The sequence below is a fragment of the Pristiophorus japonicus genome, chromosome 15 (genome assembly GCF_044704955.1).
Source record: "Pristiophorus japonicus isolate sPriJap1 chromosome 15, sPriJap1.hap1, whole genome shotgun sequence".
NCBI lineage: Eukaryota > Metazoa > Chordata > Chondrichthyes > Pristiophoridae > Pristiophorus > Pristiophorus japonicus.
Window position 1 is genome coordinate 7,361,935 of NC_091991.1, and position 25,851 is coordinate 7,387,785.

General features: G+C 52.5%; 1 protein-coding gene across 1 annotated transcript in view; it reads left to right on the forward strand.

Annotated features, from left to right (window-relative positions):
* nav3 (neuron navigator 3) overlaps nucleotides 1–25,851 on the forward strand; it is a 463,067-nt gene that overhangs the window by 183,765 nt on the left and 253,451 nt on the right. The window contains exons 10-11 of the mRNA XM_070900107.1: nucleotides 9,864–9,972; nucleotides 13,052–13,441. Coding sequence (XP_070756208.1) covers nucleotides 9,864–9,972; nucleotides 13,052–13,441 — 499 coding nt within the window. The remainder of the gene's footprint in view (nucleotides 1–9,863; nucleotides 9,973–13,051; nucleotides 13,442–25,851) is intronic.

Below are 25,851 nucleotides of genomic sequence, written 5' to 3' on the forward strand. Positions count from 1 at the left end.
CCGAGCGCTCGCTGCCCCGGGCCGGCCTCGCCGCGGCGGCGAAGGAAGGGCGGGCGCCGGGGTGGGCTGCCGGCGGGGAGGCGGCGGGCACGGACGCCCGGTGCCAGCTCGGCGACGTCAAACCCGCCGGCGATCTTGCCGACGGCGGCAGCATGTCGGACGACGAAATCCTCGGCGGCCGGTCGAAGGCGACGAGGAAGCAGAAACTGCTGGAGGAAGAAGGCTGCCTCCGGGAGGGCATTGCACAGCTCGACGCCGATATTATCCTGACCATGCTGGGCGACCTCGAACACGTCCTTTACACCAACATACTTGGTGAGTATACTTGCCCTGCGGTCTTTATAATATATTGTGGGTATTAACCGGACGCAGACATTTAGATTGGGCGCTCGTTCCTCGTTGCTGAGCTCGGTCGGGGTCTTCGTTGACACCCCACAGGACACCAGTTGTAATTAATGTTCCCCGAGACCCCTGAAGAATCTATCGGTGCACCTCATCAAGAAGCAGAATGATGCGCGCTGCAGAATGGGCGTTTACCGATCGCAGAAAACTTAGAGATGAAGCATAAAGCGGTGCTCGTGAAAGGGTGAGGGGGTTCCGTGAATCCCCTCAACAATCTTGACAGACGGTGTGAGGGACAGAGCAGTGAGTTCCATCACCCACCCACTCCGTCCTGCAGTTGCACTTGTAGTGTATTGCAACAGTGTCCTTGCCTTGTACATTAACCCTTGCTATCTTCCCTGGGTCATTGAACCAAAGCAATTAACTAGTAACTGGCCATAATAGACACGATACGCAGGCCCTAAAAATCCCTTGGCGCAAATGGGCACCTAAACGCCCAATATGGCGGGCAGAGAACGCACACACCTTCCGTGCCAGCACTGCGCGGCTCACCGTGTTGGTAAAGGCTCACTCCTGAGACAGACGTTAGTTCCTTTGCAAATGCAAATAAAGGGCCTAATGCCTCTTTGAGACGAAAATTGGTCTGCCCTGGGACGGTGGTCTATATGCGGACTAACCGTGGGTCCCGTAAGGAGCCTGTCGAGGCAGCCACCAAAACGGTTAGTTTGTCAAAAATATTACTTACCTGAATGTGGAATGAGGAGGAGCATGGAAAGCTCCCGATCGCCTGCCCCCTCCTGATTGAACCCCCCCCCCCCCAATCACCCCCCCTGATCACCCGCACCCTCCTGATCACCCTCCCGCACCCGATCACCCCCGCTCCCTATCACACCCCTCCCGATCACCCCCCCCCGATCATTCCCGCTCGCTATCACCCCCCCCCTCCTGATCACCCCCCCCCGATCACCCCCGCTCGCTATCACACCCCCCCCTCCCAATCACCCCCCCCCGATCACCCCCTACCCGATCACACACCCCTCCCGATCACCCCCCCCGATCACCCCCGCTCGCTATCACACCCCCCCCTCCCAATCACCCCCCCCCGATCACCCCCTACCCGATCACACACCCCTCCCGATCACCCCCCCAACCCCCCCGATCACCCCCGCTCACTATCACACCCCCCCCTCCCAATCACCCCCCCCCGATCACCCTCCTCCCCGATCACACACCCCTCCCGATCACCCCCCCCGATCACCCCCGCTCCCTATCACACCCCTCCCGATCACCCCCCCCCGATCACCCCCGCTCGCTATCACACCCCCCCTCCCAATCACCCCCCCCGATCACCCCCGCTCGCTATCACACCCCCCCTCCCAATCACCCCCCCCGATCACCCCCGCTCCCTATCACACCCCTCCCGATCACCCCCCCCGATCACCCCCACTCACTATCACACCCCCCCCCTCCCAATCACCCCCCCCGATCACCCCCCTCCCCGATCACACCCCCCCCCGATCACCCCCCTCCCCGATCACACACCCCTCCCGATCACCGCCCCCGATCACCCCCACTCCCTATCACATCCCTCCCAATCACCCCCCCCGATCACCCCCCTCCCCGATCACACACCCCTCCCGATCACCCCCCCCGATCACCCCCACTCCCTATCACACCCCTCCCGATCACCCCCCCGATCACCCCCGCTCACTATCACACCCCCCCCCTCCCAATCACCCCCCCCGATCACCCCCCTCCCCGATCACACACCCCTCCCGATCACCCCCCCCGATCACCCCCACTCCCTATCACACCCCTCCCGATCACCCACCCGATCACCCCCGCTCGCTATCACACCTCCCCCTCCCAATCACCCCCCACCCCGATCACCCCCTCCCCGATCACACACCCCTCCCGATCACCCCACCCTGATCACCCTCCCTCCTGATTGCACCCCTCCCCACCCCACGTTCGCTTTCCCTCTCTCTCGATCACTCCCCCCCCTCCTGATCACCCCCCCCGATCACCCCCCCCCTCCCAGTCACCCCCCCCCGATCACCCTACCCTATCGATCACTCCCCCCGCCCCCATCACCCCCATCAATCACCCGCACCCCCCGATCACCCCCCTCCCGATCACCTCCCCTCAATCACCCACCCTCCCAATCACCCTGCCCCCTCCTTATCACCGCCCCCTCCTGATCGCTCTCCCCCTCTCCCAATCACATCTTCCCTCTCCCGATCCCCCCCACCCCGATCACCCTCCCCATCGCTCCCTATCACCCCCCCATCGTGATCACCCTCCTCCACCCACATCAACCCCCCCTCCTGATCGTTCCCCTCCCCCCCTATCACCCCCCCTCCCGATCGCGCCTCTCCCGATCATTCCCCTTGCCCTCTCTATCACCTCCCCCCTCCCAATCACCCCCCCTCCCAATCACCCCCCTCTCCCTATCACCTCCCCCCCCGATCATCTCCCCCATCCGATCGCCCCCCCTCCCGATCATTCCCCTCCCCCTTCCTATCATCCCCCCCTCCCGATCGCCCCCCCCCCGATCATTCCCCTCCCCCTCCCTATCACCCACCCCTCCCGATCACCTTCCCCCTCCTGATCCCCCAACCCCCCCGTCCCGATCACCTTCCCCCTCCCGATCACCGCCCCCCTCCCAGCCACCTCCCATGCACCCAATTGTTTCCCCCATCTCGATCGCTTCCTCCCCCCTCCCGACAGGACACTGGGGATAACTCCCCTGCTCTTCTTCAAAATAGTGCTGTGGGATCTTTAACGTTCACCTGAAACGAGGCTTCAGTTTAACGTCTCATCCGAAAGACGGCACCTCTGACAATGCAGCGCTCCCTCAGCACTGCCCCTCCGACAGTGCGGCACTCCCTCAGTACTGCCCCTCCGACAGTGCAGCGCTCCCTCAGCACTGCCCCTCCGACAGTGCGGCACTCCCTCAGTACTGCCCCCCACAAGGACATTTAACAAATACTAAATTGAAGTTGCCTTTTGGGGTCTCTTCGGGCCTCGATCCGAAGTTCCTGGCCGGTGAAACTCGCCGACATTTCCCGCTCGGGATCTCCCGGTAAGATGCAGCGATGTCATCAGGACTCGCCGAGCAGAGGCTAAAAAGGACCCGGCCCAGCTTTGAGCAGGTGTCCTTGCTGCCTGCTCACTGGAGCAAAGTATTTCCAAATTCTCATCCTTATTTTCAAATCCCCCCATGGCCCTCGCCCCTCCCTATCTCTGTAACCTCCCCAAGCCCCACGACCCCCCGAGATGTCTGCGCTCCTCTAATTCTGCCCTCCTGAGCATCCCTGATTATAATTGCTCGACCATCGGTGGCCGTGCCTTCTGTTGCCTGGGCCCCAAGCTCTGGAACTCCCTCCCTCAACCTCTCCGCCTTGCTAGCTCTCTTTCCTCCTTTAAAACGCTCCTTCAAACCTCCCTCTTTGACCAAGCTTTTGGTCACCTGCGCTAACTTCTCCTTATGCAGCTCGGTGTCAAAGTTTTTATGTTATAATACTCCTTTGAAGCACCTTGGGACGTTTCACTACGTTAAAGGTGCTATATAAATACATGTTGTTGTTGTCACGATTGTGGCTGGTTAGATCCCATTGGGCATCGAAGGGCGGGAATGCGACCTGGGCCATTTTAACTGCCCATCGGCCTGAACCTCTGGTGGGGAGGGTTAAAACCACCACACTCCCTTCCCAATCCATTCCACCCAAAGGTTGTGTTGCGATTTTGTTGCGAGGCACTAAAAACTCCCCGGGGAGCCCTTTTAGCATCCAACACGCCAGTAAATCCACCAGTTTTGAAGCAGGATTGCGTACGAGGAATATTTAAAAAGAAAAAATAGTTATATGAGAATAGCTAATAACCTGGGATATATCTGAGGATTGGTAATTAACATTGATTTGACTCATTTCCAAATTTATAAAGTCGTTTAAGTGCGCACTATAATTTTTAAATATGAATGCTAAGTAATGTATTTGAGCCTTGAAGCTCATGTCTACTTCCTGTAAATCTCAAGGGGCTTATATGACATAGCATAACAACAGGAGGCGGCCATTCAGCCCCTTGAGCCTGTTCCCCCATTCAATGAGATTATGGCTGATCTGTACCTTAACTCCACCTACCCGCCTTGGATCTGTAACCCTTAATACCCTTTGCCTAACTAAAATCTATCAGTTTTGACATTTCCATCAACCCTCAGTCTTTTTTGGGGGAGAGAGTTCCAGATTTCCACCATCCTTTGTGTGAAGAAGTGCTTCCTGACTTCACCCCTGAAATGCCTAACACTAATTTTAAGGTCATGTCCCCTTGTTTGGGACTAAACATAAGAACATAAGAAATAGGAGCAGGAGTAGGCCACCTGGCCCCTCGAGCCTGCTCCGCCATTTAATAAGATCATGGCTGATCCGATCATGGAGTCAGCTCCACTTCCCCGCCCGCTCCCCATAACCCTTTATTCCCTTATCGTCAAAAAATCTGTCTATCTTCACCTTAAATATATTCAATGTCCCAGCCTCCACAGTTCTCTGGGGCAGAGAATTCCACAGATTTACAATAGTCTGAGAGAAGAAATTCCTCCTCATTAGTTTTGAGGAGGAATTTCTTATTCTGAGACTATGTCCCCTAGTTTTAGTTTCCCCCATGAGTGGAAATATCCTCTCTGCATCCACCTTGTCGAGCCCCCTCATTATCTTATAAGTTTCGATAAGATCACCTCTCATTCTTCTGAATTCCAGTGAGTAGAGGCCCAACCTACTCAGCCTTTCCTCATAAGTCAACGCCCTCATCTCCGGAATCAACCTAGTGAACCTTCTCTGAACAGCCTCCAATGCAAGTCTATCCTTCCTTAAATATGGAGACCAAAACTGTACGCAGTACTCTAGGTGTGGCCTCACCAATACCCTGTACAGTTGTAACAGGGCTTCTCTGCTTTTATACTCCATCCCCCTTGCAATAAAGGCCAACATTCCATTTGCCTTCCTGATTACTTGCTGTACCTGCATAATAACTTTTTGTGTTTCATGCCCAAGGACCTCCAGGTCCCTCTGTACTGCAGCACTTTGCAATTTTTCTCCATTTAAATTATAATTTGCTTTTCTATTATTTCTGCCAAAGTGAATAACCTCACATTTTCCCACATTATACTCCATCTGCCAAATTTTTGCCCACTCACTTAGTCTGTCTATATCCCTTTGCAGATTTTTTGTGTCCTCCTCACAATTTGCATTTCAATCAGCAAATTTGGCTACATTACACTCAGTCCCTTCATCCAAGTCTTTAATATGGATTGTAAATAGTTGAGGTCCCAGCACCGATCCCTGCGGCACCCCACTAGTTACTATTTGCCAATCGGAAAATGACCCATCTATCCTGACTCTCTGTTTTTCTGTTAGTTAGCCAATCCTCTATCCGTGCTAATATATTACCCCCAACCCCGTGAACTTTTATCTTGTGCAGTGGCACCATATCAAATGCCTTCTGGAAATCCAAATACACCACATCCACTGGTTCCCCCTTATCCACCCTGCTCGTTACATCCTCAAAGACTCTCCCACAAGAGGCAATAGTTTCTCTCGAGCTATGCTATCAATGCCTTTGATCATCTTAAAAACCTCAGTTAGATCACGTTTTAATCTTTTATATTCAAGGGAATACAAGCCTAGTCTGTGCAACCTGTCCTCATATTTTAACCCTTTTAGCCCCAGTATCATTCTCCAAGGCCCCTCCAAGCTATTATGTGCTTTATGAGGGATGGTGCCTAGAATGCAACGCAGTGCTCTAAATGGGGTAGCAATACCTTCAAGGTCATTAACTTGAACCTGTTTCTGAGCACAGAGAAAGGTGGAGATATCATACTGGGGTTCTGGGGGCAAGGGGCAGGATCCATGTAATATAGTTTGTGTCCCTCCTTCAACTCTGACTGAACAAAACTGCCAAGGTAGACCATTTATAAATGGTGTGATATGTATTGTTCTTGCATATTGTTAGTTGAACACTAGCGGGCTCGCTGATGGGTGCAAGCGGGTTGTAGCCATTACCCTCCGGGGTCTCCTCTTGCATTGAATGTTTTTCGCCGAGAGAAAAATATTCCAGAGGGACTGAAGGGTCTTGTCTGACCACACCGACTTGAGTGTTTATCGGACATAACAGCGGGGTTCGGAGAGAGTTATTGGGGCAGATAACGGGCTAGATGGGCATCCCTGGGGCAGAGAAGGTATCGAGTTTGGAGCTTTTGGTTTTTAGGCTTAATTTGTGGCTCTACGGATTTGCAACATGAGTAAAGCACACATGACCGGTACAACGTCTGAAATCCGACAAGCTCGGGACCAAGACTGTGCCGGTTTTTGGATGTTCCTGGACCTCGCTGTTGGCGCTCCTCGGCGCCCGCGACCCACCCCCCCCTCACCGGCGCTGCGTTTTTTACCGGTTTCCTCGTCCCTCGCCGCCCGAAGTCGCTATCCTAGCTGCCTCAAAAATGTCCGATTCTCAGACAGCCGGGTTCGAGACATTGTACAAATGACATAGAACGTTTAAAAATTCATATTTTGAGCAACGCTGTTACTGTTCAGCATTCATGATTTTTCGATTATGCCTTTGTGAAGTACCTTGGGATGTGTCCGACTATTTATGGTCTTGTTCCAGACTCATTGGTAGAGATTGATTGCTGTGATTGGTCAACAGCTCCATCACCGTGACTCTCAGGATGGCCGAAAGCGATCGAGACAGAGCTCGGTCTATTTCCGTCTAGCAATTCCCCACGGCGCTATATCAATGCCCATTGTCGTCAATTTTTAACCCTCTCATTGCTCCTCATGGTGAAATTGTAAACAAGCTCTTTATGTGAGTGATTGCCCTTTAAATGGCCTCGATGTTCCTCAGGGTCTTACGCACGCTCCTGAGGTGAGATGATCAGGAGAGACTGACCATTGCTTCCTTGAGTATGAATTGAAACATAATTAAAGTTACACGCCCTGTTGAAGATTTTGTTCATGGGAATAAAACTTATTTTATTGTAGGAGAGAGCAATTTCAGATAACATTTCTGTTTATGTATTACCTGATGTGGGCGGGACCAAGAAAGTCGGACCACCTCACAATGCAGCCACCTTGGCACTGGCCGATTGAGTAGCAGAGATTCCCCTTCTGAGGGGATTGGGGGAGGTGGGTGGGGAGGAGGGGGGAATCAGACCCTCTCCCCAGGTGTGGACATCATACACTGGCATTACCGGCGTTTTCCGCATGAGGGTGTCACGGCATGCACCCCCTCCCCACAAAGGCATGCACCCCCACATCCCTTTGGAGTTTAGAAGAATGGGAGGTGATCTCATTGGAACATACAAGATTCTGAGGGGGATTGACAGGGTAGATGCAGGGAGGATGTTTCCCCCGGGGCTGGGGAGTCTAGAACTAGGGGTCCCAGTCTCAGCATAAGGGGTCGGCCATTTAGGACTCAGATGAGGAGGAATTTCTTCACAGAGGGGGTGAATCTTTGGAATTCTCTGCCCCCAGAGGGCTGTAGAGACTCAGTCGTTGAGTATATTCAAGACAGAGATCGATAGATTTTTAGACACGAAGGGAATCAAGGGATTTGGAGGAAAGTATTGAGGTAGAAGATCAGACATTATCTTATTGAATGGCGGAGCAGGCTCGAGGGGCCATATGACCTACTCTTGCTCCTATTATGTTCTTATGCACGCTTCTGCAGGCTCCTCCCCCTGACCCTCTGAAGGTCAATGGGGTCAACACTGAGGTTCCAAGTGAGGCCGAGTTCTTTGCGGGAACAGGCTCGAGGGGCTGAACGGCCTTCTGCTGTTGCTATCACACTGCTGCAGGGGACCAAAGCTTCCTGATACTTGCTCCAGCCCCCATGTGTGTGTGTGTTCTGCGGTTGAGTTTGATCGAATCCAGGTTTGCTGATTTATTTTTGGAAACACTTGAATCAGCAGATTCCTGCAGCAGCCTCGACGGCTCGAATGGGGGGGGATAGCAGAAATACTGCTTAACTCTGCACTGCTTTTGAATCGCCAAAGAAAGATCTCGTAGCCCTCGGGTCACCGGGACACTCCCAGAGCACATTGCGGGCGATGCTCTCTTGACGCTAGGGGCCAATTATATGCACGGCAAGATCCCGCAAAGCAGCCAGCGAGACGCATGGCTCATCAGTCTGGTCTGATGGCGGCCATGTTGGTTGAGCTAGGTCGGGGGGACATTGTGCCAGGTTCTCCGGGGGAGACTTCCCGCTCGCACTGGGAATTCCCTCTCAGCTTCTCACGCCGCCGCGGCCGGGACTTTGCCGGATGTTATCGGAGCAAATGATGGCGGTGGGGGGGGGTGGGGGGGGGGGGGGGGAGGTGGGCCGTCCGTGGGGCAGAAGGGGTTGTGGGCTGGGTTTTCAGTTCTGCTCATTTCGGGGCGGTAATGGCGGCGGGGCGGTAAAGTTTGCGCCCGGGGAACAGTTAGCGCCTCAGTCAGCAATATTCGTCAGCTGGGCCCTGAGTGTGGGGCGGGGGGGGGGGGGGGCGCTAAGGGAGGCGTTACACACCTCTCTCGGGGCGCTAGGCTGGCTGAGCAAGCGAATATCCCGAGCTAAACAGCCGGCCTCGGAGCGCCCTGAGAGAGGCCTGGGGGGCAAAAAAAAACAAACCTGAAAAACACCCACCAAAAATATTCCCAATAAATAACTCACGCCACCGCACACAACATAAATCGCAAAAAATATAAAATAATAAACAATCACACTTATCTGAGGTGGGCATTGCATCTCTCACTGCAACCGCTACAGCTCGGACCCCCCTCCCCCCTCCCCCCCCGCTTTCACAGGCGGTCCCACCAGGGGGCGCTACGGAGCGCTACCGATTGGGCGGGAGCCAAAAATCGAGCCGGTGTCGCAACCGGGGGGCATTGCACACCGGCTCACCTTCTCCGGGCGGTACTGCTCCGCTCCCCGTCGAAACCGGCCCCGAATTTCCCGGCAGTGCGCCCGCCCGGAAGTGCTTACCACCGCCATTGCCACCCCTCCCGGGCGCTAACAGAGGCGGCAGAAGACCGAAAATCCAGCACGTTGAGTTTGGAGTTTTGGTACCCAGCTCCAGGGTACGCCACTCCCCCCAGCAAGGTTAGAGCCAAAGAGGCGTGGAAGCCCGCAACAAATTCACCCCCTTCTTTTTTGACGCAGCGAGCTGTTGTGATATGGAACGCGCTGCCTGAAAGGGCGGTGGGAGCAGTTTCGACAGTAACATTCAAAAGGGAATTGGGTATATCCTTGAGAAAGGAATAAATTAGCAGGAGGAGTGGGATCGTTCTTTCAAAGAGCCGGCACAGGCTCGATGGGCCGAATGGCCTCTTTCTGTTCTGTACCATTGCGTGATTCATTTCTGTGAATGTAAAAGAAGCTTCTGGGCCAAGCATGTATTTAATGTCGATGTTACGTTGAAAACACAAAGTAACGTGTGGGATTTTGCTAACGCAAGCCTGTATCATTATTATTCTTCCTCACTTTTCCAGGAGAAGATCCAGAAACCAGGAGAATGAGAACAGTGAAGAACATAGCTGATCTCCGGCAAAACCTAGAGGAGACTATGTCCAGTCTCCGCGGCACCCAGATAAGCCATAGGTATTGTCTTTAGACATCCATTTAAATGTGTATTTAGAGGCCACACTGCTTCTGACTAGTGATGTCGCCCTAGTTAGCTTCTTACTGAGGGCTGGAGATGCGACTGCAATAATGAAGGTCCGATTGCGAAAGGGCTGTTGCTCTCTGCTGGGGAGATATTGCAACATATCGGGCCAGGCATCTAATGCATGAAATGGCGCAGAGAAACATTTGAGGAGAGCAAGCTCGGTGTTCGCACGAGAACGCTGCAGACTGCAATCTCTTAGATAGCAATCTCTACGTGTCCTACAGTATTTATATCTAGAGTGCAAATTGAATTGAAAAGTAGGGAAGTTATGCTAAACCTGTATCGAACCTTGGTTAGACCACACTTGGAGTACTGCGTACAGTTCTGGTCACCATATTATCAAAAGGATATAGAGGGTACAGAGGATTTACAAGAATGAAACCAGAAATGCGAGGGTATACAGATCAGGAAAGGATGAACAGGCTGGGTTTCTTTTCCCTTGAAAATAGAAGGCTGAGGGGTATCCTAATAGAGGTCTGTAAAATGATGAAAGGTTTTGATAGAGTGGATACAGAGAGAATGTTTCCACTTGTGGGGAAGAGCATAACTAGTGGCCATCAATATAAGATGGTCACCAAGAAATCCAATCGGGAATTCAGGAGAAACGTCTTTACCCAGAGAGTGGTGAGAATGTGGAACTCGCTGCCACAGGGAGTGGTTGAGGCGAATAGTATCGATGCATTTAAGGGGAGGCTGGACAAACATATGAGGGAGCAGGGAATAGCGGGTTATGCTGATAGAGTTAGATGAGGAAAGACGGGAGGAGGCTCGAGTGGAGCATAAACACCGGCATGGACTGGTTGGGCCGAATGGCCTGTTTCTGTGCCGTATATCCTGTGTAAGTGTCAGAGCCACCAATGGAACCGGGAGGGGTAGCTCTATCAATCTGATTCTTCATACCAGTCACCAGGTGACCATGGGAGGCAGCGTCCCATTGGGTAGCACGGTCTTTACTGGACACATAGAGGGAAGCTTACTGGTGCATGTAGTCTGCATGGTTCTAGTGGTTCAAAACTCCACTATTATCCACGTGGGTTGATAGATTCGTTCAGCACAGAAGGAGGCCATTCGGCCCACTGTACCTATGCCAGCTCTTTGAAAGAGCTGTCCCGCCCGCTAGTAGAGACAGTTTCTGCTCATTTACTCTACCTCTTATTAAATCTGCCCTTAACCTTCTCTGCTCTAAGGAGAACAATCCCAGCTTCTCCAGTCTCTCCATGTAAGTGAAGTTCCCCATCCCTGGTACCGTTTTAGAAAATCTCCTCCGCACCCTCTCCAAGGCCTTGACATTCTTCCGATAGTGTGGTGCCCAGAATTGGACACAAGACTCCAGCTGATTTATAAAGGTTCCTTGCTTTTGGACTCTATGCCTCTATTAATAAAGCCAAAGATTCCGTATGCTTTGTTAAAATCCTTCTCAACTTGTCTGACCACCTTCAAAGATTTGTGTACGTACACCCCCAGGTCTGTCTGTTCCTGCACCCCCCATAAAATTATACCAATTAGTTCCAATTGCCTCTCCTCATTCTTCCCACCAAAATATATCACTACGCACTACACAATCCCATGCGAACTTTTATTAAGTTAAGGCCTTTACATCCTTCCTAAAGCCTAGGTTCTGCCAGCCGATACCTAATCTCTATGGGTGATCGTATTAAGTCATCACTGGAACATTATAGTATAATTTTGTTCCTTTTTCTCATACATGGCACATTTCTACAGAGTGAAAGTCGTTTAGTCCAGAATACTGGGAGAGGAGGGTTGTTCTCTGAGGAGAGATTGAGTAGATTGGGCCTATATCCTCCAGAGTTTAGAAGAATGAGAGGTCATCTCATTGAAACATACAAGATTCTGAGGGGGATTGACAGGGTAGATGCAGGGAGGATGTTTCCCCCGGGCTGGGGAGTCTAGAACCAGGGGTCACAGTCTCAGGATAAGGGGTCGGCCATTTTGGACTGAGATGAGGAGAAATTTCTTCACTCAGAGGGTGGTGAATCTTTAGAATACTCTCCCCCAGAGGGCTGTGGAGGCTCAGTCGTTGAGTATATTCAAGCTAGGGGTCGATAGATTTTTGGACTGTAAGGAAATCAAGGGATATGGGGATAGTGCGGGAAAGTGGAGTTGAGGTAAAAGATCAGCCATGCTCTCATTGAATGGCGGAGCAGGCTCGAGGGGCCGAATGGCCTACTCCTGCTCCTAATTCTTACGTTCTTATGTTCAAGTCTCACTCCAGAAACCTGAGCATAACATTTTTGCTGACACTCCAGTGCACCTCCTGTCCAAGTTGGCCCAAGGGGTCAATAGATTTTTGGACTGTAAGGGAATCAAGGGATATGGGGATAGTGCAGGAAAGTGGAGTTGTTTGAAGATCAGCCATTGAATAAGGGAGCAGGCTCAAGAGGCCCAGCGGCCTACACCTGCTCTTAATTCTTCTGTTTTTATGTTCTTATGAATGAGGGTAGTCTCGATGACTGCGATGGTGTGTGGGATGGAGCTGGGCAAATGAAACCTTCAGCACTCCAGGGAGCTCACATGGCTTTTGGGTGTGTGGTGGGGGGGGTGCGGGGAGCGGGAGGGGAGAGTGTGTATCTTGTGATGTACAAGATATCACAACATTTGTGGGACAGGCAGGATGTACCAAAAGGGTCTTTGCCTGTCTGCCATTCTCTGCCCAGTATATTCCAGGCAGCGAGCCATAGATTTTTGGGCACTAAAGGAATCAAGAGATTTAAAAAAAAAAAAAATGCTGGAACAACTCAGCAGGTCGGGCAGCATCTGTGGAGAGAGAAACAGAGTTAACGTTTCAGGTCGATGACCCTTTGCCAGAACTAGATGACTGACCTGCTGAGTATTTCCAGGAAGCAAGCGATATGGGGATAAAACGGGAAAGTGGAGTTGATCGAGAAGATCAGCCATTGAATGGCGGGAGCAGGCTCAATGGGCCGAATGGCTTACTCCTGCTCCCATTTCTTCTGTTTCTTACACACTAATGGGCCCTTTGTTTTTTGGCAGCACTTTGGAAACGACGTTTGACAGCACCGTCACCACGGAGATCAACGGGCGGAGCATGGCAGCTGTGTCCAGCCGGTCGTCGGCCATGTCGTGGAGGCTGGGCCAGACTAGCCCGCGGCTACAGGCCGGCGACGCCCCTTCCCTGGGCACCGGCTACCCTCCTCGCGGCAACGCCAGCCGCTATATCCACCCCGATGGCTCGCGCTACGTGTACAGCGCGCCCCTCCGCAGGGCGGCGGGAGCGCGGGCTGGCAGCGCCTGCCCGCCGGACGTGGCCGAGAAAGGCGGCCCCGAGCTGGACAGGGCGCCGGCGGAGGTGGACATCACCGGCTACATGAGCGACGGCGACCTGCTGGGGAAGAACGCGAGGACCGACGACATCGGCAGCGGGTGAGTAACAGCAACCGCTTCTGCTTGAACCGCCAATGGCGCCCTGCCGCGGATTGACGGGGTCAGAGGTCTCCCGAGTCAGAAGGTCGTGGGTTCAAGTCCTGCCCGAGAGCCCATAATCGTAAGAACATAGCCGGGTGCTCTTTACCTTTCCGCCATTGCTCATTGTTCGTAGGTTTATATGTAACCTTCAGGGCTGCTGACCGAGGGCCGTGCGGCTCTTTGTCGGCCGGCGCGGACACGGTGGGCCGAAATGGCCTCCTTCTGCTCTGTAAATTTCTATGTTTCTATACTTGCTTTGGAGGCAGTTCAGAGAAGGTTCACTCGGTTAATTCCGGAGATGAGGGGGTTGACTTATGAGGAAAGGTTGAGTAGGTTGGGCCTCTACTCATTGGAATTCAGAAGAATGAGAGGTGATCTTATCGAAACGTATTAAGATTATGAGGGAGCTTGACAAGGTGGATGCAGAGAGAATGTTTCCACTGATGGGGGAGACTAGAACTAGGGGGCATAATCTTCGAATAAGGGGCCGCCCATTTAAAACTGAGATGAGGAGGAATTTCTTCTCTCAGAGGGTTGTAAATCTGTGGAATTCGCTGCCTCAGAGAGCTGTGGAAGCCGGGACATTGAATATATTTAAGACAGAGATAGACAGTTTCTTAACCGATAAGGGATTAAGGGGTTATGGGGAGCGGGCAGGGAAGTGGAGCTGAGTCCATGATCGGATCAGCCATGATTGTATTAAATGGTGGAGCAGGCTCGAGGGGCCGTATAGCCTACTCCTGCTCCTATTTCTTATGTTCTTATAAGAATTAGGAGCAGGGGTCGGCCATTCGACTCCTCGAGCCTGCTCCACCATTTAATAAGATCATGGCTGATTTTCGACCTCAACTCCACCTTCCTGCACTGTCCCCATATCCTTTGATTCACATTATCTAAAAATTTATCAATCTCTGTCTTGAATATACTCAACGACTGAGCCTCCACAGCCCTCTAGGGTAGAGAATTACAAAGATTCACCATCCTCTGAGTGAAGGAATTTCTCCTCATCTCAGTCCTAAATGACCAAACCCTTATTCTGAGACTGTGACCCCGTGTTCTAGACTCCACAGCCCAGGGGCAACATTTTCGCAGCATTAACCCTGTCTAACCCCTTAAGAATGTTATATGTTTCAATCAGATCACCTTTCATTCTTCTAAACTCTAGGGAATATCGGCCTACTCTAATCCAGGCTGACTCTCCCAGTGCCAGTACTGCACTGTCGGAGGTGCCGTCTTTTGGATGAGACGTTGAACTGAGGGACTGTTTGCCCCATCAAATGTAAAAGATCCCGCGGCGCTATTTCAAAGAGCAGGGGAGCTATCCCTGGTGTCCTGAGGCCAATATTTATCCCTCAAACGACATCACTAAAAACAGATTATCTGGGTCATCATCACATTGCTGTTTGTGGGAGCTTGCTGTGCGCAAATTGGCTGCCGTGTTTCCCACATTACAACAGTGACTACACTCCAAAAGTACTTCATTGTGAAGCGCTTTGGGACGTCCTAAGGATATGAAAAGCACGATAAAGTGACAAATCTTTCTTTCTCGTGTCTGTGTAATTATATAATGTATGTTTGTTGCCAGTACGAGGCATTTTATGATGGATCTTTACAAGCTCTTTGATGCTTTTGTTCTGCCTTTGAAGCCCTTGTGTCATGAATAAATCGCTTGTAACAAATTGATGAGATGGAGCAATTGATCCATTGACGACTCACTCTAAATTTACAACACCGATGGTTTTGATGAGGGTTGGAGAAGCTGAAGGAGAGATGAAAATGAAAGATAAAAAGCATTCAATACACATTGAAATTGATGAATGTAATATATTGCAAGTAAATAAGGGAAAACTGTTTGCTGTGGCAGAAGGGTCGGTAACCAGATTTAAAGTGATTGACAAAAGAACCAGAGGCGAGATGAGGAAACATTATTTTACGATGCGAATTATTCTGATCTGGAACGCGTTGCTTGAAAGGGCGCAGGAAGCAGATTCATAAAAAGATAAGAATATAAGAAATAGGAGCAGGAGTCGGCCATACGGCCCCTCGAGCCTGCTCCGCCACTCAATAAGATCATGGCTGATCTGATCTTCGCCTCAACTCCACTTCCCTGCCCGCTCCCCACAACCCTCGACTCCCTTATCATTCAGAAATCTGTCCAGCTCCACCTTAAATCTATTCAGTGACCCAGCCTCCACAGCTCTCTGGGGCAGAGAATTCCACAGATTCACAACCCTCTGAGAGAAGAAATTCCTCCTCATCTCCATCTTAAATGGGCGGCCTCTTATTCTGAAACTATGCCCCCTATTTCTGAAATCAGTAGTAACTTTCAAAAGAGAATTGGATAAATACTTGAAGGGAATTCATTTGCAGGGCTACGGGAGAAATAGCAGGAGGGAGAGGGACTAATGGGATCGCTCTTTCAAAGAAGCCAGCTCAAGCACGATGGGCCGAATGGCCTCCTTCTGTGCTATATCTGTTATGTATGCAACCCTATGTAACCAGTATTCTACTGCCACCAGAGGGCGTACCTGTTGGATCCCAGCATGCCTTGGGAGCAGTGTATATAAGCAGGCCTCCCATACTGTCCCTGCACTCTGGAGTTAGAGTAAAGAGACTAAGGTCACACTTACTCACGTCTACAGTACTCAGTTACATTGCTTTATTCGAGACATAACGGTATCATTCTGTGATTCTATGATGAGTTTTGTTCTTAAATAGGACCCACGTGTCTTCTGTGGTGTGAATGGTTCCAGTAGCAAAGAAATAATGAAGAAATTTAGCGCCTTTCACCACCTTAGGACATCCCAAAGAGCTTTACAGCCAATGAAGTACTTGTTTGAAGTGTAGTCACTGTTCTAATGTGGGAAACGCGGCAGACAAATTGCGCACAGCAAGCTCCCACAAACAGCAATGCGGTAATGATCAGATAATCTGATTTCGATGGTTGTAGCCGTTACATGCACAATGGGCCAAATGGCCTCCTGCTGTGGTGTTCGTTTCAATAGTTGGGTATGGCAGCATACTGGTTATTTTACTGGACTTGTAATCCAGACTATTGATCCAGTAGACGTGAGTTCCAATCTGGGGAATTTTAATTCAATTAATAAATTTGGAATTAAAAAGCTAGTATTAGTAATGGTGACAAAGGGCTCAATTTTCCCCAGTATTTGCGCCATTTTTTTTTGGAGCAGGCTGCTTTTTCTGGCCTAACTTGAAAATCCCTAGTTTCCTCAATCAATTTGCACCAGTGTAACTCAATTAGTTAACGATTTTTTTAGGTCAGTTTTTTTTTTCAGCCAAAGGGGGCGTTACCAGCCACCCATACCAATTCTGGCCATTTGGGAAAGTTTGGCCAGCTGAGAGTTACTCCAGTTCTGAGTAGGCCAGCGTATGTGGCCTGTCCTGAAAAATCTTCCCTAGAGTTAAGGAAATCGGCGCAGCAGATGCCCAGACACACTGAAAGAATTGAAAAACACATAGCAGAACTTACCTCCAACCCCGCCCGAAGGCTGTCCGGTCCCATTCTCGGTCCCCGGTTCACAGGGAGAGGGAGATAGAGAGAGAGACTGGGGACCGAGAATGGGACTGGACAGCCTTCGGGCGGGGTTGGAGATAAGTTGCTGCTATGTGTTTTTCAATTCTTTTACTGTGTTGGGAGCTGGCTGTATGCTTCACTTTGCAGCCTCAGCTCGCATTGTGTCCCTGGTTACCGTGGCAGCCTGATCTTTTTGGCGCAGATCAAGGCTCCACCCCCCCGCCAAAATTAAGAGATCCAACGGGAAAACTTACAACCCTTTTTTTTTGGCGGACTTGGGCCACAAAAAATCGGGCGGAACTCTTCAAGTACGCCAAAAAAAAATGCTTTGGGGAAAATTGAACCCTGTGAAACTATCGGATTGTCAGAAGGAAATCTGCCGCCCTTACCCGGTCTGGGCCTATATGTGACTCCAGACCCACAGCAACGTGGTTGTTTCTTAATTGCCTCCTGAAATGGCCCAGCGAGACACTCACTTGTACCAAACCAGTGCAACAAAGTCAGCACTGTGGGAGGACCTTCACCACATGGACTGCAGCGGTTCAAGAAGGCGGCTCACCATCTCAAGGGGCAATTAGGGATGGGCAATAAATGCCGGCCTTACCAGCGACACCCACATCTTCTCAGGGTAACAACGAACGGGTAAATAAATCCCACTTTCTTGGCCTTTCCCACATCCCAAGAACACATTAAAAAATTTATATTAATTACTGACGAGTTGAGTCTAGATTTAGGCCATAGCTAGAGTACTGCGTGCAGTTCTGATCACCACATCACAGGAAGGATGTGATTGCACTGGAGAGGGTACAGAGGAGATTTACGAGGATGTTGCCTGGACTGGAGAATTTCAGCTGTGAGGACAGATTGGATAGGCTGGGTTTGTTCTCTTTGGAACAGAGGAGGCTGAGGGGAGACCTTATTGAGACATATAAAATTATTAGGGACCCAGATAGAGTGGATAGGAAGGGCCTATTTCCCTTGGCAGAGAGGTCAACAACCAGGGGGCATAGATTTAAAGTAATTTGCAGAAGGATTAGAGGGGAAATGAGGAAACATTTTCTCACCCAGAGGGTGCTGGGGGTCTGGAACTCACTGCCTGAAAGGGTGGTAGAGGCAGAAACCTTCACCACATTTAAAAAGTACTTGGATGTACACTTGAAGTGCCGTAACCTACAGGGATACGGACCGAGAGCTGGAAAGTAGGATTAGGCTGGATGGCTCTTTTTCGACCGGCGCGGACACGATGGGCCGAATGGCCTCCTTCCGTGTCGTAATTTTTCTATGATTCGATGATATATGAGTAAATACGTACAGATGGTATAAGCATCAATAACCTGGGTGCATTTTCTCGATGCTGACCCAGAGGTAGCAGTGGTGGTGGAGATTACAGGGGCTGTGCAAACTTCATCATGTTAGCTATGTCCCAACTCTTCAAACACAGCATTCAAGATGACATATTTTACACATGAGTCACGGAGCTCATGGGTGAAATTACTAATCACACCATGAAATGATCTTTAGCTCTAAGAGCAGTCACTGGCCCTCGCTGTTTAACTGTGGATTTTTCAATGTCATGGGGAGAGCTCTGTTTATTTAAACCTGGGTCAGTGCACTGTCCCGTGAATTAAATGTTTGTCATATTTGACTGGTTGAAAAGGTGAACGTGCGATATAGTTCCGTGATACGCGGTAATCTCTGTGAGTAATACAGTAAATCAGCCCTCCTGTATGGCTCAGAAACACAAACCATGTACAGTAGACACCTCAAGTCGCTGGAGAAATACCATCAACGATGTCTCCGCAAGATCCTACAAATCCCCTGGGAGAACAGGCGCACTAACATTCGCGTCCTCCACCAGGCCAACATCCCCAGCATTGAAGCACTGACCACACGCGATCAGCTCCGCTGGGCGGGGCCACATTGCCCGCATGCCAGACACGAGACTCCCAAAGCAAGCGCTCTACTCGGAACTCCTTCACGGCAAGCAAGCCCCAGGTGGGCAGAGGAAACGTTACAGGGACACCCTCAAAGCCTCCCTGATAAAGTGCAACATCCCCACCGACACCTGGGAGTCCCTGGCCAAAGACCGTCCTAAGTGGAGGAAGTGCATCCGGGAGGGCGCTGAGCACCTCGAGTCTCGTCGCCGAGAGCATGCAGAAATCAAGCGCAGGCAACGGAAGGAGCGTGCGGCAAACCAGTCCCACCCACCCTTTCCCTCAACCACTGTCTGTCCCACCTGTGACAGGGACTGTGGTTCCCGTATTGGACTGTTCAGTCATCTGAGAACTCATTTTTAGAATGGAAGCAAGTCTTCCTTGATTCCGAGGGACTGCCTATGATGATGATGATGATGAACTCTTTCAGGACAGAAAACGTTGGCAACACATAGCAAGCGGAGCTCCCCCCTTTAAGCTGTGCGTGCGTGGCGGGGGTAGTAATCCGTTAGTTCCCGCTCAGGCCGCTCGCTCTTGAGCTTTTGCGTTTGAAACAACGCGGGGGCAGAAATGTAAAGGGGTCGCGCATTGAGATAAACGGTCTGTGCACACAACTCACGCAATTTGGAGGGAATGTTAATAGCAGGTCCGTCAGAATCCCAAGAGGGTTTGTAGACCCGCTGTTGCCTCTCGCCCCCCAGCCTGTCCTTTCTCTCCCCTGCTGCTGACTGACCTGTGTTGCTTTTCCCGCATTGTTTAAATGCTTTTTAAAAAAAATTCGGACTTCTGCCACTCCCGTTCTTTTATTGACACAGAAGTGGGTGGTTTTTTGACCTTGGGGCCGACGCGATGTGAAACGGGCGCTGTGGGATCGGCCGCCCGCTGTGTGTCTCCCCCTGATTGTCGTTTCCGCTGAGGTCAGACTGGATGCAGGGAGGATGTTTCCCCCGGGCTGGGAAGTCTAGAACAAGGGGTCACAGTCTCAGGATACGGAGTAGGAAATTTAGGACCGAGATGAGGAGAAATGTTTTCACTCAGAGGGTGGTGAACCTGTGGAATTCTCGACCACAGAAGGCTGTGGAGGCCAAGTCACTGAATATATTTAAGAGGGAGATAGATAGATTGCAAGACACAAAGGGCATCAAGGGGCATGGGGAGAGAGCGGGAATATGGTGTTGAGATAGAGGATCAGCCATGATCATATTGAATGGCGGTGCAGGCTCGAAGGGCCGAATGGCCTACTACTGCTCCTATTTTCAAAATTCTTTATCGCCCCGTTCGAGACAGGCGAGACTTAGTGGCAGGTGTGGAAGGTCCCGCCTCTCTCGAGAAATGGGGGTTAGCTCCCCCCACCCACACGGGAGGAATTGGAGCCGTTAAATCACACGCTAACCCTTCCTTCCTGGGGCAGGAAGGGAGCGGAGCTCTCAGCACGCGCTGCACACTAAGCCGCGCATCGCTGCCACGTCCGAGGGGCCCCCACCTCACTGAAAGCGAAGGGCCCACGCTGCAGGCTCCGCAGAAGGACAACGGACCAACCTGGGCCACCAGGGAGTGGGAGGGGGGGGCCGCGCGATCCGCAGCGCGCCGGGCGAGCGATTGTGGGTAATTTTGACGTTAAGCGTCAACTGTGGCTCAGTGAGTAGCACTCATGGTCCCTGCGTCAGAAGGGTTGTGGGTTCAAGTCCCACTCCAGAGACTTGAATTCAAAAAAGTCCAGTGCAGTACTGAGGGAGCGCCGCACTGTCGGAGGGGCAGTCCTGAGGGAGCGTTGCACTGTCAGAGGGGCAGTACTGAGGGAGCGCCGCACTGTCGGAGAGGCAGTACTGAGGGAGCGCCGCACTGTCGGAGAGGCAGTACTGAGGAGTGCCGCACTGTCGAGGGGCAGTACTGAGGGAGTGCTGCACTGTCGGAGAGGCAGTACTGAGGAGTGCCGCACTGTCGAGGGGCAGTCCTGAGGGAGCGCCGCACTGTCGGAGAGGCAGTACTGAGGAGTGCCGCACTGTCGAGGGGCAGTACTGAGGGAGTGCTGCACTGTCAGAGGGGCAGTACCGAGGGAGCGCCGCACTGTTGGAGGGGCAGTACTGAAGGAGCGCCGCACTGTCGGAGGGGTAGTACTGAAGGAGCGCTGCACTGTCGGAGGGGTAGTACTGAGGGAGCGTTGTACTGTCAGAGAGGCAGTACCGAGGGAGCGCCGCACTGTCGGAGGGGCAGTACTGAAGGAGCGCCGCACTGTCGGAGAGGCAGTACTGAGGGAATGCCACACTGTCGGAGAGGCAGTACTGAGGGAATGTTGCACTGTTGAAGGTGGCATCTTTCGGAGCAGATGTTAAACCAGGTTGGCATGAAAGCTCCCACGGCCACTATTTCGAAGAAGAGCAGGGGAGTTATCCCTGATATGTTGGTCAATATTTAGCTCTCTCAAATCAACATCACTGAAACAGATTATCTGGTCATTATCTCAGTTGCATGCAGCGACTGCTATTCCCCAGCCAGGATGGAGGTGATTGGGTAATTCCCCTGTCAATCACAGCTGGAGGCCGCACTGCTGTAAGTGACTGGGGTCGATTTTACGCACATCATTTGTCGTGTGTAACTATCCCCCACTCAGTACATTTTGCCGGGGAAAAACCCCGCTTTTATCAGCTATTCCCGGCCAGAATGATGATGGCGTTTGTCGAAACTCCTTTTGTTTAAATAGATTCTGTAGAATGTTTGCTCTTGTGTGCTGTTTAAATAGACTCTGTTTGTTGAGTAAATAGACCACTTGCTGTGAGGCCTGCCGTAAGTCCCACCTTGCCTCCAACTGATTGGCTGACAGAGTGGTGACACTCTGCATTACCGCATTGCTACTGATGGGATCTTGCTGCGCACAAAATTGGCTGTCACGTTTCCCGATAATCACAACAGGTCAATGGACTACAAAAAATAATTAATTGGCTGTGAAGCGCTTTAGGCCGGCCTGAGAGAGTGACAGGCACTGCATAAATGTAGATCTTTGGGATAGAAATTCGGTGCATTTGCGCCTCCCGTTAACGCACCCCCCCCCCCCCCCCCGCCCCACTCCCCCCGGCCCCGAAATTTGCTTTCGGCCTCCAGCAGCAGCGGCGAGTGAAAACACCGACAGCCGCAGGAGGCATGGATCATGCGGCCGGCCGCTACCGGGACAATGCTTAAAGACAGTGCAGCGCTCCCTCAGTACTGCCCCTCCGACAGTGCAGCACTCCCTCAGTACTGCCCCTCCGACAGTGCAGCACTCCCTCAGTACTGCCCCTCCGACAGTGCGGCGCACCCTCAGTACTGCCCCTCCGACAGTGCAGCGCACCCTCAGTACTGCCCCTCCGACAGTGCGGCACTCCCTCAGTATTGCCCCTTCGCCAGTGCAGCGCACCCTCAGTACTGCCCCTCCGACAGTGCGGCACTCCCTCAGTATTGCCCCTTCGCCAGTGCAGCGCACCCTCAGTACTGCCCCTCCGACAGTGCGGCACTCCCTCAGTATTGCCCCTTCGCCAGTGCAGCGCTCCCTCAGTACTGCCCCACCAACAGTGCGGCGCTCCCTCAGTACTGTCCCTCCAACAGTGCGGCACTCCCTCAGTACTGCCCCTCCGACAGTGCGGCGCTCCCTCAGTACTGCCCCTCCGACAGTGCGGCGCTCCCTCAGTACTGCCCCACCGACAGTGCGGCGCTCCCTCAGTACTGTCCCTCCAACAGTGCGGCACTCCCTCAGTACTGCCCCTCCGACAGTGCAGCGCACCCTCAGTACTGCCCCTCCGACAGTGCGGCACTCCCTCAGTATTGCCCCTTCGCCAGTGCAGCGCTCCCTCAGTACTGCCCCACCGACAGTGCGGCGCTCCCTCAGTACTGTCCCTCCAACAGTGCGGCACTCCCTCAGTACTGCCCCTCCGACAGTGCGGCGCTCCCTCAGTACTGCCCCTCCGACAGTGCGGCGCTCCCTCAGTACTGCCCCACCGACAGTGCGGCGCTCCCTCAGTACTGTCCCTCCAACAGTGCGGCACTCCCTCAGTACTGCCCCTCCGACAGTGCAGCGCACCCTCAGTACTGCCCCTCCGACAGTGCGGCACTCCCTCAGTACTGCCCCTCCGACAGTGCGGCACTCCCTCAGTATTGCCCCTCCGACAGTGTGGCGCTCCCTCAGTACTGCTCCTCCAACAGTTCAGCTCTCCCTCAGTACTGCCCCTCCGACAGTGCGGCACTCCCTCAGTACTGCCCCTCCGACAGTGCGGCACTCCCTCAGTACTGCCCCTCCGACAGTGCAGCGCACCCTCAGTACTGCCCCACCGACAGTGCGGCGCTCCCTCAGTACTGTCCCTCCAACAGTGCGGCGCTCCCTCAGTACTGCCCCTCCGACAGTGCGGCGCTCCCTCAGTACTGCCCCTCCGACAGTGCGGCGCTCCCTCAGTACTGTCCCTCCGACAGTGCGGCACTCCCTCAGTATTGCCCCTTCGCCAGTGCAGCGCTCCCTCAGTACTGCCCCACCGACAGTGCGGCGCTCCCTCAGTACTGTCCCTCCAACAGTGCGGCACTCCCTCAGTACTGCCCCTCCGACAGTGCGGCGCTCCCTCAGTACTGCCCCTCCGACAGTGCGGCGCTCCCTCAGTACTGCCCCACCGACAGTGCGGCGCTCCCTCAGTACTGTCCCTCCAACAGTGCGGCACTCCCTCAGTACTGCCCCTCCGACAGTGCAGCGCACCCTCAGTACTGCCCCTCCGACAGTGCGGCACTCCCTCAGTACTGCCCCTCCGACAGTGCGGCACTCCCTCAGTATTGCCCCTCCGACAGTGTGGCGCTCCCTCAGTACTGCTCCTCCAACAGTTCAGCTCTCCCTCAGTACTGCCCCTCCGACAGTGCGGCACTCCCTCAGTACTGCCCCTCCGACAGTGCGGCACTCCCTCAGTACTGCCCCTCCGACAGTGCAGCGCACCCTCAGTACTGCCCCACCGACAGTGCGGCGCTCCCTCAGTACTGTCCCTCCAACAGTGCGGCGCTCCCTCAGTACTGCCCCTCCGACAGTGCGGCGCTCCCTCAGTACTGCCCCTCCGACAGTGCGGCGCTCCCTCAGTACTGTCCCTCCGACAGTGCGGCGCTCCCTCAGTACTGCTCCTCCAACAGTTCAGCTCTCCCTCAGTACTGCCCCTCCGACAGTGCGGCACTCCCTCAGTACTGCCCCTCCGACAGTGCGGCACTCCCTCAGTACTGCCCCTCCGACAGTGCGGCGCTCCCTCAGTACTGCCCCTCCGACAGTGCGGCGCTCCCTCAGTACTGCCCCTCCGACAGTGCGGCGCTCCCTCAGTACTGCCCCTCCGACAGTTCGGCTCTCCCTCAGTACTGGCACTGAGCTGTCAGCCTAGATTTTTGAATTTAAATCTCTGGATTGGGACTTGAACGCACAACCTTCTGACGCAGAGGCGAGAGTGCTACCCACTGAGTCACGGCTGACATTTCACATCAAAATTACCCATAATTAGTCTTCTGGGTTGATTCAGGCACAGAGTACAGCTGAAACACAGAAATGAAGTTTTTCTTGATTTATCCATTTGAAAAAAGGAACGTTGTGATAGAGTTTGCGATTGGGAGTTGCTGCTGTGAAAGTGGGAGTAATTTGTACAGAATTAATGTGCTCACAGATCAGCAGTTGCTGCTGCAAGCAAACTATATCTGCGGAATACCACTGTACATTGGCGCTGTTGAAGCAAACCCGCAGCCCTGCGGCACAATGGGATGAAATCCATATCAAAGTCTCAACGACCATGTAGCAGATAATTGTTTTCTGACCTTCAAGTCTACGAGGTAGCTACATGCTGGTTTTAAATATGAAATGTGTTTGGGAAACCGGGCATAGTGAAGCACTGATATCCTGCTCGCTGTGAATAAGTGTGCTCGCTCCCGAGTCCTGTGTCCGCTATTGGGACGTATTCCTGGAGGTGTCATAAGAACATAGGAAATAGGAGCAGGAGTAAGCCACACGGCCCCTCGAGCCTGCTCCGCCATTTAATATGATTATGGCTGATCCGATCATGGACTCAGGTCCACTTCCCCGCCCATTCCCCATAAACCTTTATTGCCTTATCGTTTAAGCAACTGTCCATTTCTGTCTTAAATGTATTTGTCATGTATCTCACACGACTGTACATAACTGTATCTTACCATGCTATGCATGACTGTAACAAGAGATGACCTGTAACCACAAGCTTACCTTACCACCAGGGGTGCACTTGCAGGAGACACTGGATACCTGTCCCAGACAGGTATATAAGGACAGGTCTCAGGCAAGTGCAGCATTCCAGAGCTGTGTAATAAAGGTGCAGGTCCAGAGTGACCTTGACTTCACTACATGCCTCGTGTGAATCTGTACTGAGGGGACAGGAGTTTACAGTGGCGACGAGTTACGGGATTACAGAATCCACAGAATGGCGAACAACGGATCAGATGAAAAGTACAATGCTGGAGATAATTGGGAGGACTTTATAGAAAGGCTCCAGCAAAGCTTTGTAACCAAAGACTGGTTCGGCAACGACAAAGCAGACAAGAGAAGAGCCCATCTCTTGACCAGCTGTGGCTCTAAAACATATGCTTTAATGAAGGATCTGCTGGCACCCGAGAAACCAGCAAGCAAGTCGTTTGAAGAGTTGAGCACACTGGTAAGAGACCACCTGAAGCCAGCGAGCAGCCTGCACATGGCCAGACACAGGTTCTACAACTACAGACGCTGTGTGGGCCAGAGCATACCCGACTTCGTGGCGGAACTTCGGAGGTTGGCTAGTTCATGTGAGTTCTCCGATGATCTAAGGGGAGAAATGCTGAGCGACTTTTTCATTGAAGGAATAGGCCACACAAGCATATTCCGAAAGCTCATAGGGACCCAAGAACTTGACCCTAGA